Below are 18,284 nucleotides of genomic sequence, written 5' to 3' on the forward strand. Positions count from 1 at the left end.
GGCGACCTCTAATCACCCTTGTAGGTGTTACCATATTTGAACCCTATCAAATATGGTACGACAATTCCAGAAGACAGGTATTTAGTGTCTTATGATGTGTCGCGCGGCCGCTTGCGGCCGCGCGAGTCCGGAAAGCGTCCTGGAGTGTGGCGACGGCTGGGTAGTGGAAGTAGTGTCGAGAGTGGAAGTCTGCCAGTGGGGTATTTTATCTGGGTAGGGTGGGTCTCCTGTGCACAATTCGATCCCTGGGTGGTTGATGGAAGCAGACAGGGCAGGGTAGGGTGGGGCTCCTGATTAGAATCCCTTTGTCACCTGTGGTGGTGGGAGCAAGCAGAGAAGCTCTGTCCCTGGGTCCGCCGGGCCTGGAGTCCAAGGTCTCAGAGAGTTCCGCTTACCTTGTTCTGTGGGTCTTCAGTTGTGCGTGGGTCTCGGCCGGAGCTGCCGCGCGAGTCCGGAAAGCGTCCTGGAGTGTGGCGACGGCTGGGTAGTGGAAGTAGTGTCGAGAGTGGAAGTCTGCCAGTGGGGTATTTATCTGGGTAGGGTGGGTCTCCTGTGCACAATTCGATCCCTGGGTGGTTGATGGAAGCAGACAGGGCAGGGTAGGGTGGGGCTCCTGATTAGAATCCCTTTGTCACCTGTGGTGGTGGGAGCAAGCAGAGAAGCTCTGTCCCTGGGTCCGCCGAGCCTGGAGTCCAAGGTATCAGAGAGTTCCGCTTACCTTGTTCTGTGGGTCTTCAGTTGTGCGTGGGTCTCGGCCGGAGCTGCCGCACGAGTCCGGAAAGCGTCCTGGAGTGTGGCGACGGCTGGGTAGTGGAAGACAATGTTTATGAGAAACAGCCTTGTTCCTGACGCCCCATTCGCTCTCAATGGAACGACCATCTCCGAATGCAACAGCTATGTGTACCTAGGTCGAGAGGTCAACATGACAAATGACCTGGCACCCGAGCTGCGCAGGAGGAAGAGAGCGGCTTGGAACGCCTTCAAGAACGTCGAAGAAATAGCTAAGAGGACGAAGAACCTCCGGCTCCGGGCACATCTCTTTGATTCCACTGTTCTTCCTGCATTAACATATGCCTCAGAGACCTGGGCCCTACGCAAACAAGATGAGAACGCCATTCAGGTCTCCCAAAGAAGAATAGAAAGAGCTATGCTTGGAATATCACGTTTCACTCAAATGAGAGAACGAATCCGGAGTTCTGACATCCGTCGACGATCAAGGATCAGGGACGCTGTCTCATTTGCCAAGGTGTCTAAAATCAGATGGGCTGGTCACGTAATGAGATTTAAAGACGACCGTTGGACTAGAGCTGTTACTGATTGGATTCCACGGGATGTCAAGAGACCACGTGGCCGCCCACCTACCAGATGGTCAGACTTCTTTGTCAAGGTCATGAACGATCGGTTTGAGGCCCTCCATGTTCCTGGAGCGAAAAGATGCCATTGGGCTACACTAGCACGCGACAGGGACAAATGGAGACGTTACTGGCGCCCGCTCGAGCAAATCGACGACTAACGGGAAGTTAAGTGATTAAGTGAATTGCTCTTTATGTAACTAAGGCTGATAATCTTTTTTTTTTTTTTTCACTTTATGGCAATTATTGTGTGTTTCAGATCAGGAATGTTGGAGTCTGGCATTGACCGAATTATCTCTCAGGTGGTGGACCCAAAGATCAACCACACCTTCCGGCCTCAGGTGGAGAAGGCCGTGCACGAGTTCTTGGCCACACTGAATCACAAGGAGGAAGCCAGCGGCAGCGCTGCTCCCGAGGAGGAGAAGGCCGAGAGCGTGGTCGTTCCCCAAGGTGCTTTGCTGGGACTCCCTCTCTCAGGCCGGGTGCTCTCCTTTTTTTTTTTCTTTTTTGGCTTTTTTTTTTTTTTTTTTTGGCTTTTTGGGTCACACCCAGCAATGCTCGAGGGTTACTCCTGGCTCTATACTCAGGAATTACTCCTGGTGGTGCTTGGGGGACTGTATGGGATGCTGGGAATTGAACCCGGGTTGGCCGTGTGCAAGGCAAACACCCTCCCCGCTGTGCTATCTCTCCAGTCCCCTTTGTCCCCTTCTTGAACTGAACGTCAGAACTGTCAAGGGTACATGCTTCCCTAGGGAGTACAGTTAGAATATGTTCTGGCTAGAACAGACGAGTCTCAGGAGTGTGTGGTGCCATTTCAGAGATCCTGTGTTAGAGAAGTAGAAACTGGAATGGCCTAGGGTGGAAGTCTTGAGAACCATGAATGAGCTGCCCGGCGTGTGCGCCTGATGAGGTTGAGAGCCTTTTGACTTTGATTTGACTGAGGAATTTGCCTTCTGTGTAAATTCATTCTCAAATTTTCCCTGGCAGGTGTTCCCACCCCAGGGCCCAGTGCGACTGTGGCCAGTGATGCTATGTCCATCCTGGAGACCATCACTTCTCTGAACCAGGAGGCCAGCGCGGCCAGGGCCTCCACAGAGGCCTCTAATGTCAAGAGTAGCGAGAGAGTCTCCAAAAAGCTCCCGTCTCAGCCAAGCATGGAGAGCAATACAGATCGAGAAAGAACCGCAGACGACGTGGCTGACAGAGAAAAGTCTACACCCGACTCTGTCGGGGAAGGCCACGAAGCAGCCCCGAAGATGGAAGAGCTGAATGATCTCCCCACTGAGGAAACGAAAAATCACATGAAAGAGAGTAATTTGTCAGTGCCGCTGAATAAGGATGTCCCACAGGAAAGCAGTGACCAAAAAAGTAAGTCAGCAGACAAGGGTGACAAGAAACTAGACAGTGGTGAAAAAGAAAGAAAGAAAGAAAAGAAGGAAAAGACAGAGAAGAAATTTGAGCACTCAAAAAGAAGTGAAGATGTCCAAAAAGTAAAAGATGAGAAACAAGCAAAGGAGAAGGAAGTAGAGTTGTCACGACTTCCTTCGGAAAAGAACAGCAATAAATCGAAAACGGCTGAAGGGAGTAAAGAAGGTATGTTAAAAATATATTCATTGGAAGTAAGAAGGAGAGGCATTCAAATTTGCCTTCGAATTGTAATAAACTTGAAACGTGTATCAAAAGTCTGGAAACTCCTTCTCCCATTGCTGAGCAATGAGGAGTAAGGATTTTGTATTTTTCTATACTTAGGTACAGAAACGTAGAAGATAGAGGAGTTACAGACCTTTAATATTGATTTGTTCACATGCTTGATAATGAGTAATTTGATAATATAGTTCTGTGTCCTGATATATTTGTGAGATTTTCAATTACTTACAATTTGCTTTGGTTTATTTTATGTATATCATAATAGCATAAGGATTTTTGCAGGATGCTAGGTTACCATTGTGTTTTCTGGAAACAGCTTACCTTACATATGATTCTGGTTGCTAACGATGAGGAATCTGCTAATGTTGATATTCTTTGACGTGTTTCAAGCAGAGACTCTTAAACATGGTTTAGGAGTTGAGAGCTGAGCATTGCTCATAACAAAGTGACCCGTTTGTGTGTTTGCATCATCCAGATTGTTCTCTGATAGACTCTGATGTGGATGGACTTACAGACATCACTGTTAGCTCAGTGCATACCAGCGACCTTTCGTCTTTCGAAGAAGATTCTGAGGAGGAAGTAGTACTATCTGATAGTATGGAAGAAGGCGAAATCACGTCCGATGGTAAAGTGTTTTTTTCAGTCATGCTTCTGTGAAGCTTCCTGTCGTGCATTCATTGTATTCAGTGGCTCCATCGAGAAAGTGTGATAGAATGTGGTGGCAGGAAGTGGGACTTTGCGATTAGGAGGTTTTTTTACCCAGCCCTAGTTCCCAGGCTGTCTGTCTGAACAGGCCCAGTAAGTTATAAATTTTAACTCAGCCCCTAAGATTATGAACTTTAGCTCAGAGGGCACATGTGAAGATACTGAGGAAAGGAGGGGGTGTTGGTTGTATGAGGTGACATTTGTGGGCGTACAGTCCACCAGAATGCCCCATTTTTGACACCAGTGGCAGGTAAAAGGTAAAAGGTAAAGGCCCTCCCGTTGATCGTCAATTTGCTTGAGCGGGCCCAGTAACGTCTCCATTGGCGACTTTGTTGTTACTGTGTCTGGCATATCGAATACTCTCGGTAGCTTGCCGGGCTCTCCGAGAGGGGCGGAGGTAAGGACTCTTAATATCACACTCTGGTTTGACAGTTCGCTAGAACTCATGGAACTTACCGAATGCTGTTTTATAAACCCACGGTTGCAATCTACTTTCAGGAAAGGACAACTGCAAATCAGCCAGGGGAGAGGCACATAGTGAGGCGTCCAGGAGAGTTCCAGACAGAAGAGCCACTTGTCCTTTTCCTGGAGAGTGGAGGGATTTACTTTACATTATTTCCTGCCATTTATGTCTGTCTCCAAACGGATTGACCTTAATGTTCAAAGTTTCCAGGGGTGCTCCTTTTCGCAAACCTGGTTTTCACAAAGCCCACATGCTCCTTCTCAATTTCCAGTCCCTCTGAAAGTCAGCTTGATGCCCCGTGACCTCAAGCCCTGTCCCCTCTCTACATTGTTAGAAGACTTGACATGACCTCGATGCCCCAAGCAAGCCAAAACTACTCTCATAGGTGTCATATAGGTGTGACATTCTGATGACTTAAGGGTTACATTTCAGAACTCGCCTCTTTTAATTATCAAATTTTTCTCTTAGCCTTGGCTAAGCACTTTTTGTGAGTTTCAAATGTTGGATCAAGTAAGACAGTCTATTCTGTGTCTTAATTCCTATAATCTGCACAACTGCCCTGGTGAAGGAAGAAAGGGGAAATGTCCAGTTTCACGCAGCTACTGAGCACTAGTGCTGTCCTGCGTCTGGGCTGAAGCCAGTCTCTTGTTTTGCCTTGTACCACGTGATTCAGTTTTACTAAGACCTATCACTATCACCCCGTTGTTCATCGATTTGCTTGAGTGGGCACCAGTAGCATCTCCATTTGTCCCTGTCACGTGCTACTGTAGCCTGATGGCATATTGGGGGCTCTGTCAGGGTCAGAGAATGAGGACCCTCATTGTTACTGTTTTTGGCATATCGAGTATGCCACGGGTAGCTTGCCAGGCTCTTGTCATGCGAGCGGGATACTCTCAGTAGCTTGCCGGGCTCTCCGAGAGGGATGGAGGCTTTTGGGGCAGCCTCTAATCACCTTTATAGGTGTTCCCAGTCAGACCATTACTAAGACCATTTTTTAAAAATCTAAAAGCTTTAAATTATTTGCAGTTACAGTGGATAGCATCTTGTAAATTTGCTGCTGACTTTCTATCCAGAGAGAAAATCACAGAAAAGAAAATAGCAAAAGCCCCAGCTATATTCCTCCGTGTCTCCCATTTTCCAAGCTTACTGTCTATGAAAGAATTTTTTACATTTTTTTTTACAATTTATGAAAATTATCTACTCCGAAGAGTATCAGCAGCAGCCTCTTTCTTCTTCATGCCCATTTTTGTGAGATCAACTCTTTGTCCTGTTCACACTCTCCCTCTTCAACCCCATGAAAATGTTGGTCCAGCTGCCTTTGAAGGGGTTGAAAGAAAGACCTGTAGGTCTTCCTGCACAGATCTAGATTTCCTGTTTGTGGAATCCTTTTGGAAGACCTATAAGAGCACATGAGTGTGGGTAGCCAGAAGGGTCTGAGAAGGCCAGTAGAAGCTTGCTTTGCAAGATTTTCTTCATGATTTTTATAGGGCAAGAAAAAATATACTTTCCTTCAGAGCGTGTTTCTTGTCAGTTATTGATTCCTGCCTTTCTTCCAGATGAGTTTTGGGGCTTTAGCTCAGTGGTAAATGTTTTACCTGGCATTGCATGAGGTTGAATGAGGCCCCAAGTTCTTTCCTGGCACTGCCAAAAAAAATTTTTTTTAATTCTCAAATGGACTTGAAAATACAGCTTCAAATGAATTTGCTCAGTTTGACATTGGCAACTGCAAAGAAAGAAAGTGTGAAGAAAATTAGGAAGATACAGATTATAGCCTTTAAAACTGTTAGTCTCTGGGTTTTCATGAACTAGTGTTTTCTCTGCTGGACCTAGAAGTACACTTGAGCTGCGCTGTGCCACTTGGCTCCTTGCTGTTGCCTTGAGTTTACTCCTGCTGTGACTGTTGATTCGCTGAAACGCTTCTTTTTTATGGCTTCCTTTCAGATGAAGAGAAGAGCAAGCAGAGTAAGGCCAAAACGCAGACCAGCGACCCTGGGGAGGGGAAGGCGAAAAGTGTGCGGCAGGCCTATGTTCACAAACCCTACCTGTACTCCAAGTACTACAGCGACTCTGACGACGAGCTCACCGTGGAACAGCGGCGGCAGTCGATCGTGAGTCACGCGCCACTTGTTTCTGTTTTAACCTGTTGAGTCAGGTAGAGAAATGGATGAGTCTTCCGGGTCCTGGTGAGCATACGAAATGGCTACACAAGAGGGTGCCTTAGGGACTGTCATATCGGCAGAATACACATGAACATGTGATGGGCACATGTTTGGCCATGTGTTGGAGAGATGAAAAGCTGGTCAAGGGGCTGGAAAGATAGTCCAATGGGGAAGCTGTTTGCCTTGCACGTGGCTGACCCAGGTTCGATCCCCGGCATCCCATAGGGTGTCCCGACACTGCCAGGAGTAACACCCCTGAGCATTACCAGAAAACAATAAAATAAAAAGAAAAGCTGGTCAAAAGGGTAAGCTGGGTGTGTGTTTGATTTTCACTTTAACTCCTGGCTCTGTGCTCAGGGTTTACTCTCCCAGCGGAGTTAAGAGGGCCATTTTTGGTGCCAGGGATCAAACCCAGATCAACCACATGTGAGGTGGGTGCCCTATCGGGACTATCGCTTTGGCCCACAGATTAAGGATAGAAACGTTCGATCAAATGTGGATCGAGCCCTGCAAATGCTGTGCACAGCCAGTAGCGTGCTACGAAGAAACTGAACAGTGGGCAGAGCCCCAGAAGGTGGTCTCAAGGGCTGAAGCTCATGCTGAGCATGCTTGAGCCCCAGACTCAGTCCCTGATGCTTCAGGATTCCCTGAGCACTACACAGTGTGACAGAAGAACGGGCCTCAGGGAAAAGGCTCAAAGAGTTGGAGCGTGTGTCCTGCGATCGTTGACCCTGGGTTCAGTTCCGACCACTGTGTGTCACACCTGCTCTGACAGTTAGGCCCTGGTGGTCCCTGAAGAGCTGCCCTGAGCAGTACCACATTGCCAGGCCCACCAGGACTCACCACAAGCCCCTGAGCATGACCTCAGAGAGCGCCCCCCCACATCCCGTGGAAAAGACACAGAGATTATGGACACCTGCTTGCGTACACTTGATGCACATGTAGTTTGACGGTTCTCCCCTTGAAGTAACTGCTTCCTTAAGCCACCGTTTTCCGAAATGATACCTTTCTCATTCTTTAAATTAATGTGCTCTGGCTGAAAGAGTAATGGAAAATTTTCACACCTGCTGCTTTTTGTTCTCCTAGTGTCCCGTAATTTGCATTTTGCAGAGTTCATTAATTTGTAAGGACAGTTGAAGGGCAGTTTTTGTTCCTTGTTAATTTTGCCTGATACTGTTGCAGGATAATTATGAATATCTTATGGGTTTAGGCTAAAGAAAAAGAAGAGAGACTTTTAAGGAGGCAAATTAACAGAGAGAAACTTGAAGAAAAACGAAAACAGAAAGCAGAAAAAACAAAGTCTTCAAAAGCTAAGAGCCAAGGTATAGTGATAGTAATTTTTTAAGATTTTAGACTGTTATACAGAACATTATTTCTTAGATGTCTGATTATTTATGAGGTGTAATTATAAAATTGTGTCCCAGATTATATCTTATAATGCTTTGATTTTTTTGTTATTTATCTTCAGTATAGATTAAATTTTTAATCTGTTTAACCACTTTAAAATTTTTTTATTATATTCTGTCTAAATCAAACTTTATATCAGGTCTGCCAGCTTATGCACAGGACACCTGGTGGCGACTTATTTTCCAGTGACTGAATGAGTGATCAGTCTGGACAGTGAATTGTTAGCCATTGAGTAATCAAGCCCTACTAGTTAGCGATATTAATGAAATTAATTTATAGTTTGTTAAATTAAATGTCAAGCATTTATCTCTAATATTTTGTTGAATAAAACTGAACTTTCTTTAGAGACTAATCTTATATAATTAAAAAATACAGAAACATGAGCATTTGAAATATAAAAAGTTAGACATCTTCATCTAAACTATTGTTTAGGGGCTGGAGAAAGAGCCAAATAAACAGGTTCAGTCTCAGGCCGTGCATCGCTACTGAGCTTGACCAGGAGCAACCATCTAAGCACTGAGCTGGGAGTATCCCCTCAGCACTAACAGGTTTGTCCCCAGACCTGCACACGTACTTTTATTTTTAATTCCAGCATAGCATAGAAAGTATTATTTGCATTATACAGGTAGTAAAAAATCCTAATGAAAACTGTCATACTTTATAAAACTTTTCTTTTAAAATACAATTTAAGTTACAGTTTTTTGATGACTTATTTTTACAGGCAAAAGTAATGTAGACTTAGAAGAATCATCCAAGAATTTGGAACCTAAAGCCCCTGGAATAAAAGAAGTTCTTAAAGAGCGGAAAGTTTTGGAAAAAAAGGTAGCCTTGAGCAAGAAAAGGAAAAAAGATTCAAGGTATAAGTAGTATCTGTCCGTGTGTCCTCATTCCCCTCATTCACACTGTAGCATTCTCCAGCTCACTTTTAGAAGCTGGCTTTGAAATTGGCAGTAAAGAGTTCTACCACGAGTGCGTATCTTACTGAATATTTGTCACTGAGCTTAGATGTTGTTTCACGGCATTAAAATATAAAATTTATAATATTTTTTTAAGGAGTGAATTTTTTTTTTAGGCTTTTTGATATGATACAAGTTTTGAACTTTTTAGGAAAATTCTTTTGCGTAGGTACTATCTAGTCTCTTGAGTTTCAGAATTTATGGGTTTCTGGAAATATTCAGAAAGTATTGTCTGGTTTGAGTAGCCATTAACTGCTTATATACCTTCCTATACTCACTCAAGTCAACTCTGTGAAAATCAGAAAGTTGGTAAGACTCAGAATGGCTGTGAAGGGGCTGGAGCAATAGTATGGTGGGGAGGACGTTTGCCTAGCACACAGCCCACCTGGCTTCGATCCCTGGCATCCCATATGGTCTGTCCATCCGTCCATTGTCCTCGTTCTCCCACCCTCCATCCCCTCCACACACCCCGAACACTGCCAGGAGTAATACCTGAGCATCAGCGGGTGTGACCCAAACAAACAAACAAACAAACAAAAGAATGGCTATGAAGTTACAGGAGCCATGGCAGTGTTTTACCGTTACCTCAGGACACAGTCAAATAAATTTACAGTGTTTAAGGTAACTGGATCAATAGTTTACAGAACTCAGTGGGGACAGTCAGCTCAATTTCCTTTGACCTTATTCTATTTAATCGGAATAATTATTACCTGGAGTGATAGCACAGCGGGTAAGGCGTTTGCCTTGCAAGCGGCCAACATGGCCGACCCTAGTTCGATTCCTCCGCCCCTCTCGGAGAGCCCGGCAAGCTACCGAGAGTATCTCGCCCGCACGGCAGAGCCTGGAAAGCTCCCCGTGACATATTTGATATGCCAAACACAGTAACAACTAAGTCTCAAAAAGTGGAGACGTTACTGGGCCCGCTCGAGAAAATCGATGAACAATGGGAGGACAGTGACAGTGACCTGCTTACTCAAAGATGGTTAAAAAAAAATCAGAATATAGTTGAAGCCCATAAAATACTCATCTTGGAACAGCAAATTAGGATTACTATTTCCTTTGGCCCCAAGAATAGCATGTTAAATTTTGTATTGTGTTCTCTGTTGACCACAGAGATTTCTGCTAAAATGTCATGATTGTCCATTTATGGATCAAGTGTCCATAGAAGCAAAAAGCTAAACTATTATGTTAACTTTAATGAAAAAAACCTAAAATCTAATTCAGAGTTCATGTTTGCCTTTTTCCTCCACTTAGGAATGTTGAAGAGAATTCGAAAAAGAAACAGCAATCTGAAGAGGACTCCAAAGAAACACTCAAAACCACTGAGGTGTGTCTTAATAACATCCCCACACTTCCCCCTTTGGGCAGGCGGATTGAAAAGCTTCATACTCAGTGGCTGCTCCCAGTTCTGTGCTCAGGAATCACTCCTGCTTAGGAGACCAGGTGGTACCAGGAATTGAACCCAGGACTGTCTCGTGCATACGTTCTACTTCTGTGGTGTCTCCGTGGCCCAATAAAAACCCATTTTAACTGTTCTTTTGTGGAGTAAAACAACATTTTCAAATGAGCAATTAAAGCTGATGTTATTAATTTTATTTTGCACGTTGCTTTCATTTTACTGAATCACCATGAATTAGAAAGTCATTCATGATTGCGTTTCAGGCATGTAGTGTTCCAGGACTGATCCTTTGACCAGTGTCCACTTCCCTCTACCTATGTCTGCAGTTTTCTCTCCCGCCCTCCTCTTGCCTCTACACCGTGGTCATTTATCTTTTTCCTTTACTTTTTAAATTTCCTTCTAGGCACTGTGGTTTATAATATGGTTACCAGTAGGGCATTAGGCATATCACCTTACCTTCTTTCTATACCCAGTCCTCATCCAGAGTGACTTTTCCCCCCATCACTTTTAAAGTGGTCCCTTCCCTGACCTGTCCCCTCTTCAGAGCATCCCCAGCCCGCCACCACTTACGGCAAGGTCTTACAAAGGAACAGTTCTACTTTTTATTGCTGTTGCCTTTGAACAACAGTTACTCACCCATGTTTCTTTATATTCCTACATCTGAGTGAGACCATTCTGTGTCTGTCCCTTTCCCTCTTGGCTTCCTTTACTGAGCATGACCGCTCTCCAGATCTGTCCATGTAAGCATGTCTCATCTTTTTTTACAACTGACTAGTATTCCATTGTATACCATAGCTTCTTTATCCAGCCATCTGTTCTTGGGTTGTTTCCAGATTTGGGCTATTAATGAGCAGTGTTACAATGAAGACAGGAGTGCAGAGGTCTTTTTAGCGTTTTCTTTTGCCGAGGGGGTGGGACTGGGGGGTGGCTTGGGGTGTATCCTGCCCAGAAGTGGAATTGCTTGGTCATATGGAAGCTCAATTTCTAGTTTTAGTAGCAGTGTCCATATTATTTTTCCGAAAGGGCTGACCATTCAACATTCCCAGCAGCATTGAGTGAGGATCTCTTGATTTCTTTATCCAGATTGGAGGCATAGCTATAATAGATCCTGGTATTTTAATTCATATTTTTTAAATATCTGGCTTTATTTTTATGATAAATGTGAGAAAATAATCTCGTAAAATTGTTATGTTCATTGGTTCAAGTTTACTGTAAAACTCAGTGAAATCCCTGTTCTTTGAGGACTTTTAACTTAAAAGTATTGTTGGAAGATACTGCTATGCTATCATATCTATATTGGAGAAGTACCTTCCTCTGTAACATTGTAAGGAGTGCAGCAGTTAGCCAGTTTGGGCACAGTCTTTTTCAGCCCAGTATGTTTCTTTAGTATTTGCTCAGTCACTGCTATTTTGTGGTAGAGGGAGGCAGGTGGAGATACTTTGAATATTAGAATTTTCACTTGGCCACATAGACATGTACATACACTTTATCGAATCATTATTGTCAGTTTTATTGACCTTAAAACTGTCTGAGATTTGGGGACTGGAGTGATAGCACAGCGGGTAGGGCATTTGCCTTGCATGCTGCTGACCTGGGTTTGATTCCCAGCATCCCATATGGTCCCCTGAGCACTGCCAGGTGTAATTCCTGAGAACCAGGCATAACCCCTGTGCGTCGCCAGGTGTGACCCAAAAAGCCAAAAAGAAAAAAAACTGTCTGAGATTTAAATGTGTGAGATTTACATAAATAAGTATCTTCTTGGACTGTCATTCATACAGCTTTAATTTGTTAATAACAGTGGGCAGTAGAAGACTTGAGTGAGTTAAAGAAGGCATCCTGAATGCCTGGGCACAGCTCACAAGTAATTATCCCTCGATATAAAAATGCCTTAATTTGGAGATAGGGAGAGTACCGGGTTTAAAATGAGCTCAACCTAAACCTTGGCATTGGGTTATTGAATATAGAAATAATTTGATCAAACTGAGCTTCAGTTTCCTGAGGTTTAAAATACAGTTAGTACTTCTGATTGGCTGCCTTCAAGGATTAAAAAAGTTTGACATATAAGAGCATAAATTGTAAACAAAATAGGTACATCAAAATGTTAAATTTGAATATGAAAATTAATGTGTTTCTCTTATTTTCAGCATTGTGAAAAGGAAAAGATGTCTTCAAAGGAATTGAAGCATGTCTATGCAAAAACTGAGCCAAGTAAACCTGCCCGGAGACTTTCAGAGTCTTTACATTCAGCTGATGAAAACAAAAATGAAAGAGAACATAAGAGACGAACATCTACCCCAGTCCTGGTAGAAGCAGCACAAGAAGAGACTGACCCTAGAGATGGGAAAAAGCAAGTGGAATGCTCAGAAATTAGCCAGGAAGAAACCCAGAAACAGAGAAGCACTTTTAAAAATGAAAAGCATCTGAAGAAAGATGATTCTGAAACACCACATTTGAAGAGCCTACCTAGAAAAGAGGCAAAATCCTCTTCTAAGGAAAAGTCTGAAAAGGAGAAAAGTGTGTCAGAGGACAAACCACCTGTGAAGCATAAATACAAAGGGGATAGTGTGAACAAAACAGGGGATGAGACTGAGCCTCATGCCTCTGAGAAAGGCCTCAAAGTGGACGAGAGTGTTCAGAAGCAAAGTCAGCCAACAAAGCTTTCTTCAGACGATAAAGCTGAACGAAAAAGTAAACACAGGAATGAAAGGAAATTGTCAGTTTTAGGCAAAGATGGAAAGCCCGTTTCTGAGTATCTCATAAAGACAGACGAGAATGTTCGTAAAGAAAACAAAAAAGAGAGGCACATGTCAACCGAAAAAACTAAGACAGAACATAAATCAAGAAGACTGAGTGATTCTAAAATTCAGAAGGACTCACTGAGTTCCAGACAACATGGTGTCCCATTACAGAGAAGAAGTGAGAGTTATTCAGAGGATAAGTGTGAAACTGACTTGACTAGTTTAGGTAGTAATGTGAAACCAGAGGAGGCCATTCACAAGGAGAAACGAAGAACAAAGAGCTTGGTCGAAGAGAAACTCACGTTCAAGTCCAAATCCAAAAGTCAAGGCAAATTGTTAAAAGTAGTTGAAACAGAATTACAAGAAAGTGTCTCCAGACAGGCAACCACCTCAAAACTAGACAAGGAGAAGAGCACAGAGGAAAGTGACCCAGACAGACAGTGGAAGTCTAAAGTGGAGGATAAACCTGAGGAGACTGGTACTGAACCCATGTTAGAGAGTTCTGCCTCTTCAGCTCATGGTACCCAAAAGGATACTAGTCATCGTGCCAAGCTACCATTGGCAAAGGAGAAGTACAAGGGAGAGAAGGACTCCAGCTCTTCCCGCCCGGAGAGAAGGTTATCTGATGGACACAAAAGCAGAAGCCTAAAACATAGTAGCAAAGATGTGAGAAAGAAGGAAGAAAATAAGTTAGATGACCGGGATGGTAAAGAGGTTGATGGTAATCATGAGAAGGCGAGAGGGAATAGTTCAGTCGCGGAAAAGAAATCAAGTAGAAGGTTATGTGAAAATCGAAGAGGAAGTTTATCCCAGGAAATTGCCAAAGGAGAAGAGAAACTATCAGTGAACACACTGAACACGTCCTCTCTTCATAGACCGAAGAAAAGTGGTGAGACCACATTGATCCCTGAGCAAGAGCCAATGGAAACTGATACTGAGCTGGCCACTGAAAATTTATGTGAAGTGTCTAAAACTCAAGACAACAGCAGTAATGCTTCTCAGCAAGACATCGACTCTGAAAATGTCACAAAACAAAAAGCAGCTGCCACAGTTCCAAAGGAAGAACTAAGAACTTCCTCAGGTGATACAAAAACAGTCACTCCAGCCAGTAAATCCAGACATGGAGCAGGACTTGTTAGTAATTCTGAGAAGCACACTGACCATAAAAGCTCCCAGACCAGGAAAGTCCACACCCAGAGTGCTGTGTCAAAACCGAACCCTGTGGAGAAGGAAGCCTCTCAGTCTGGAACTCATGACACACATGCAGACCTGCAGCCTAGTCCTCGAGTGCTCCCTCGTGTTCCTTCAGGGAATGGGAGGACACAGAAGAGTGTGAAAAACACAGTCAGACCCACGGAAGAGCGTGTCACTCCACGAGAACCTGCTCTCGAACATTCCACAAGTATAGATTGCTCACCACAGCTGAATTCAGGGACCCTTGCAGCTCAGACACAGTCTCCCGATGCAGATGTTACTCCTTTAACCGACAAACAATCTGCTGTAGAAGGTGGCAGAGCCACTGCCTCCCCTATGAACTCTGAAATTCATAACCAGAGTTTGACTCTTGGGGAATCAGAAGTCCCCAGGACACAGGATAGCAAAGTCGGTGGTGCCATTTCCACCAGAGAGACATCGGCAAAAACAGGTTTGGACAGCAAAAGACACAGTCCAGAAGGTTGCCAGGCAGCTTCACCGCTTAGTAAGCAAGGAAAAGTGAGCACGTCTCTTGGTAGTGAGTTAACAGGCTCCATTGAGGAAGATGGGAATGCTGACAAAGATGGCAGCTCTGTGGACAGGGCAGAGAAAAAATGTGACCTCAGCACAGAGCCCCATTCTAAGCAGACAGTTGGAGCCACAGTCGAGAATGGAAGGAAGGATGGTGTAGCCGCTGATTGTGTGGTAGGCAGGAGCACAGAAAGAGGTGTTGGAACTGTTGAACGTAAGGAGAATCGAGACCCAAGTGAAGTAGGCAACACATCAGCTGAAGCTGAAAGAAGGAACGGAAGTAGTGAAGTGGATACCAGTGCCGGAAATGACATGGCACCCCCTGTCTCACACCAGACAAATGGAGAAGCCAAGCATGTGCCGGCCAGGTGTGTGGGAGCAGAAAAGACTCCTGTTGCCACGAGCACTGAGGGGAAAATGAAGGATGTCACCTCAAACCTAGCAAAGGCTGGAGATGCCTCAACCACTTCTTCAGAAACAGGAGAGGGGAAGGGGCCTGTCCCCTGCACAAGCATCGAAGCTGATGAAGGCGTCGTAGCCGATGCGGGTCCCGTCCCTCCTGTAGGGGCAGAGGCCAGCAGAGGAACTGTGTTTGCTGCAGCTGAGGAAGGTGGGGCGTTTGTGACAGAAGGCCTTGCTGAAAGCGAGACTTTCCTCACAAGCACCAAGGAAGGAGAAAGCGGGGAGTGTTCTGCAGCTGAGTCTGGAGGGAGAGTAGAAGAGCCAGCACCTGCTCATACTGTCACAGCTGAAGACAACATCAGTGCAGTGACTGAGGAGAAAGATGATGCTGTGACGAGTGCAGGCTCTGAGGAGAAATGTGATGGCTCTTCAAGTCAAGACTCAGAAGTCGCTGAAGGAGCTGTTGCCTTCATTAGTGAGGTTGAGAGTGACGGGGCAGTAACAAGTGCTGGGACAGAGATAAGAACAGGCTCTGTCAGCAGTGAGGTCGATGGGTCCCAGAGAGACGTGGCAAGAATGGGCCCCAAGAAAGAAACTGACGGGGCAGTGACTTGTACCAGAGCAGAGAGGAGAGGTGGGAATTTTGTGATGTGCTCAGTGATGGGTGCAGAGCCCCCAGAGGAGCTCATGGTTACAGGGGCAGCTGCGGTCCTGGTGGACAACAACGAGCCTCTGGGAGCAGGTGCCCCACAGGGACAAGACGGCCCTGCCACTGATGGCACTGAAGGCGAAAGTGCCGTCACCAGTACAGGGATCACAGAAGACAGCGAGGGGCCTGCAAGCTGCACAGGCTTGGAAGAGAATAATGAAGGTTTTCCTCGGAGTTCTGAGTCCGAGGGAAACGGCGAGAGTGCTATGGACAGCACAGCTGCTGAAGAAGTCACTGATGCCCCATTGGTTGCTACTGGTCTGTGTGACGATGAAGGTGTTGTGACCAGCACGGGTGCCAAAGAGGAAGACGACGAGGGTGAGGGTGTGGTGACGAGCACTGGCAGAGGAAATGAAGTTGGGCATGCTTCCACCTGCACAGGGGTAGAAGAGGGTGACGGGGGCATGATTTGTGAAAGTGCAGAAGAAGGGGTTGGCCAGGCTGGGACTGCAGCAGGGCACGTGGAGGCAGAGGCCGGGGCGGCCGTCACAAACGTGAACGAGAGTAACATTGATAGCCTGAGCGGTGCAGAGAAGGAAGAGAAAGATCCAGAGATCTGTTCGAGCGCGAAGGGGGTGGTCGAGAGCAGCGTGACCAGTGCAGCCCCAGGGAAGGGGGAAGCAGTGGGTGTGGCTGGAGCGTCTGAGGGTCCCATGACTAGCGCTGCTTCCGATGAAAGGGACAGTCAGCTCTCTGGAACAGGAAGACTTGAGGAGGCAGCCATTTCCACAGGCCTTGTGGGGGGTAGCTACAAGGTCCTTGTGTCCGGTGCTGGCCCAGTCTGTGAGGTTGGTGACACATTGCCCAGAGAGAAAGAAGATGAAGGGGCCATCACCTCTGCGGACAATGAAGACTGTGATGGCCTTGTGGCTACTATAACCCGTGACACTGTGGCCAACCAAACTCATGCAGCTGGGGGCCAAACGCAGGGCAAAGGCTTGGTTATTTCTACCAGTACAATGCATGATTACACCACTCAGTTGGGCCAGATTATTAATGTGGAGGAAAGTCATCCGTGTGTTCTGAGCACTGAGCCAAAGGGGGAAGGCACCCGTGGGCGTGTGGAAGAATTTGAGGCTCCCATGCCCAGTGCAGTTTCGGGAGCCGAGAACCAAAGCACCGTGCTGAGAAACGAGGAGAAAGATGAATGTGCCATGATCTCCACCAGTATAAGAGAAGAATTTGACATGCCCATATCCAGCGCCATGACTGTCAAGTGTGCTGAAAGGCAGCAGCTGGAAGCTGCCGTTGAAGAAAGGGTTGAAGGTCTGGCCCTGGTCAGCACGGACGACTTTGAGGTGCCTATGCCCAGCGCACCCACGGAACCCAAAAGTCCGCTCGCCTCCACCAGCAAGGAGGAGAAAGACGAGTGTGCCCTCATCTCCACCAGCATTGCAGAGGGGTGTGAGGCCTCTGTCTCAGGTGTTGCCATCCAGAGCAAAAACGCGTGCTTGGTGGGCATCCTGGAAGAAAAGGATGGCAGTGCTGTCATCTCCACAAGCTCAGGAGAAGACTCTGAGGGTCCCGTGTCCAGTGCTGCCCTCCAGGAAGAAGGCCACCCATCAGTCATGCCGACCGAAGAGACCAGTGATGCCACCCTGATCTCCACGAGCACGTCCGAAGGCTGTGAAGCTGTCATGAGCGGGGCTGCCTCGCAGGACGGGACTCAGCCCACCGCTCAGAGAGCGGAGGACTCAGGTGATTCCGCCATCATCTCCACCAGCACGGCCGAATGTGTGCTGGCCGCTGCTGGTGTGGACAGGCACACAGACAGGTATAGTCCTGCTGCAGGTGAACAAGAAGGCGACCCATCCACTGTAAGAGCTGGCAGGTGTGAGGTCCCCATGCCCAGCCACGTGGCTGAGAACAGCCGTCGGCATCCTGGGCCCATCACAGGAGAAGTGGGCAGTGCGGGAGCTGTGGACCACAAGGAGGGGCGGAATGGGGCAGTGGTCAGTGAGCTCCCCGCAGGGGGAGACCAGCTAAGCCCTGAGACGGAGAGGTGCTCCAGAGAGCCCCAGGATGAGAATAAGTCCCTCAGCACAGCAGAGAAGACCCCCCTGAGTTCTGTTGAAAGGGAAAAGGTGTCAGAGGCAGAGACTCTGTGGGACAGTGCGTTGGCAGTCCTGGGGAGCAGCGCCAACTCCTCCATGGGGCCAAGAAGGACGGAGCAGACTCCCCGGCTGGTCACTGAGGATCCTGATCTGGGTCCTCGCCAAGTGACAGCAGTAAATACTGGTGCTACGAACGCTGGTGATGCACCACACGTCAGCCAGGCTGCCTTAGAGGGGTCCTTACTTCCCCTAGCCCAGCAGGAGCCTGGGGGCCAGGTGAGAACCCCCACTGAATCTAGTAATGGCCAAGAATCAGCCATGACCACAATTCCCAAAGTCGCCAACAGTGAAGCTCCGTCAGCCGCGAACTATGAGGCAAGTTTAATGCCAAAGCATGGACCGAGAGATGCTGTGACCAAATTAGTCCAGGAGGAACTAGACCTCCAACGCACCGTCTCTTTTGAAGGAAGTTTGAGTGAAGCAGGTGAGACATGTCTTCGCATACGATAGCATTGGGCTGAGGTGACCCTGTGTGGAGTACCTGCAGAACAGTCTGGAAAGATAGCTT

At 46.6% G+C, this 18,284-nt stretch overlaps 1 protein-coding gene across 1 annotated transcript in view; it reads left to right on the top strand.

Annotated features, from left to right (window-relative positions):
• BOD1L1 (biorientation of chromosomes in cell division 1 like 1) overlaps positions 1-18,284 on the top strand; it is a 56,740-nt gene that overhangs the window by 12,435 nt on the left and 26,021 nt on the right. Inside the window, exons 3-10 of the mRNA XM_056107308.1 lie at positions 1,612-1,802; positions 2,340-2,945; positions 3,475-3,624; positions 6,109-6,275; positions 7,537-7,648; positions 8,455-8,590; positions 9,944-10,016; positions 12,233-18,200. Coding sequence (XP_055963283.1) covers positions 1,612-1,802; positions 2,340-2,945; positions 3,475-3,624; positions 6,109-6,275; positions 7,537-7,648; positions 8,455-8,590; positions 9,944-10,016; positions 12,233-18,200 — 7,403 coding nt within the window. The remainder of the gene's footprint in view (positions 1-1,611; positions 1,803-2,339; positions 2,946-3,474; positions 3,625-6,108; positions 6,276-7,536; positions 7,649-8,454; positions 8,591-9,943; positions 10,017-12,232; positions 18,201-18,284) is intronic.

The sequence above is a fragment of the Sorex fumeus genome, unplaced genomic scaffold (genome assembly GCF_029834395.1).
Source record: "Sorex fumeus unplaced genomic scaffold, SorFum_2.1 ptg000157l, whole genome shotgun sequence".
NCBI lineage: Eukaryota > Metazoa > Chordata > Mammalia > Eulipotyphla > Soricidae > Sorex > Sorex fumeus.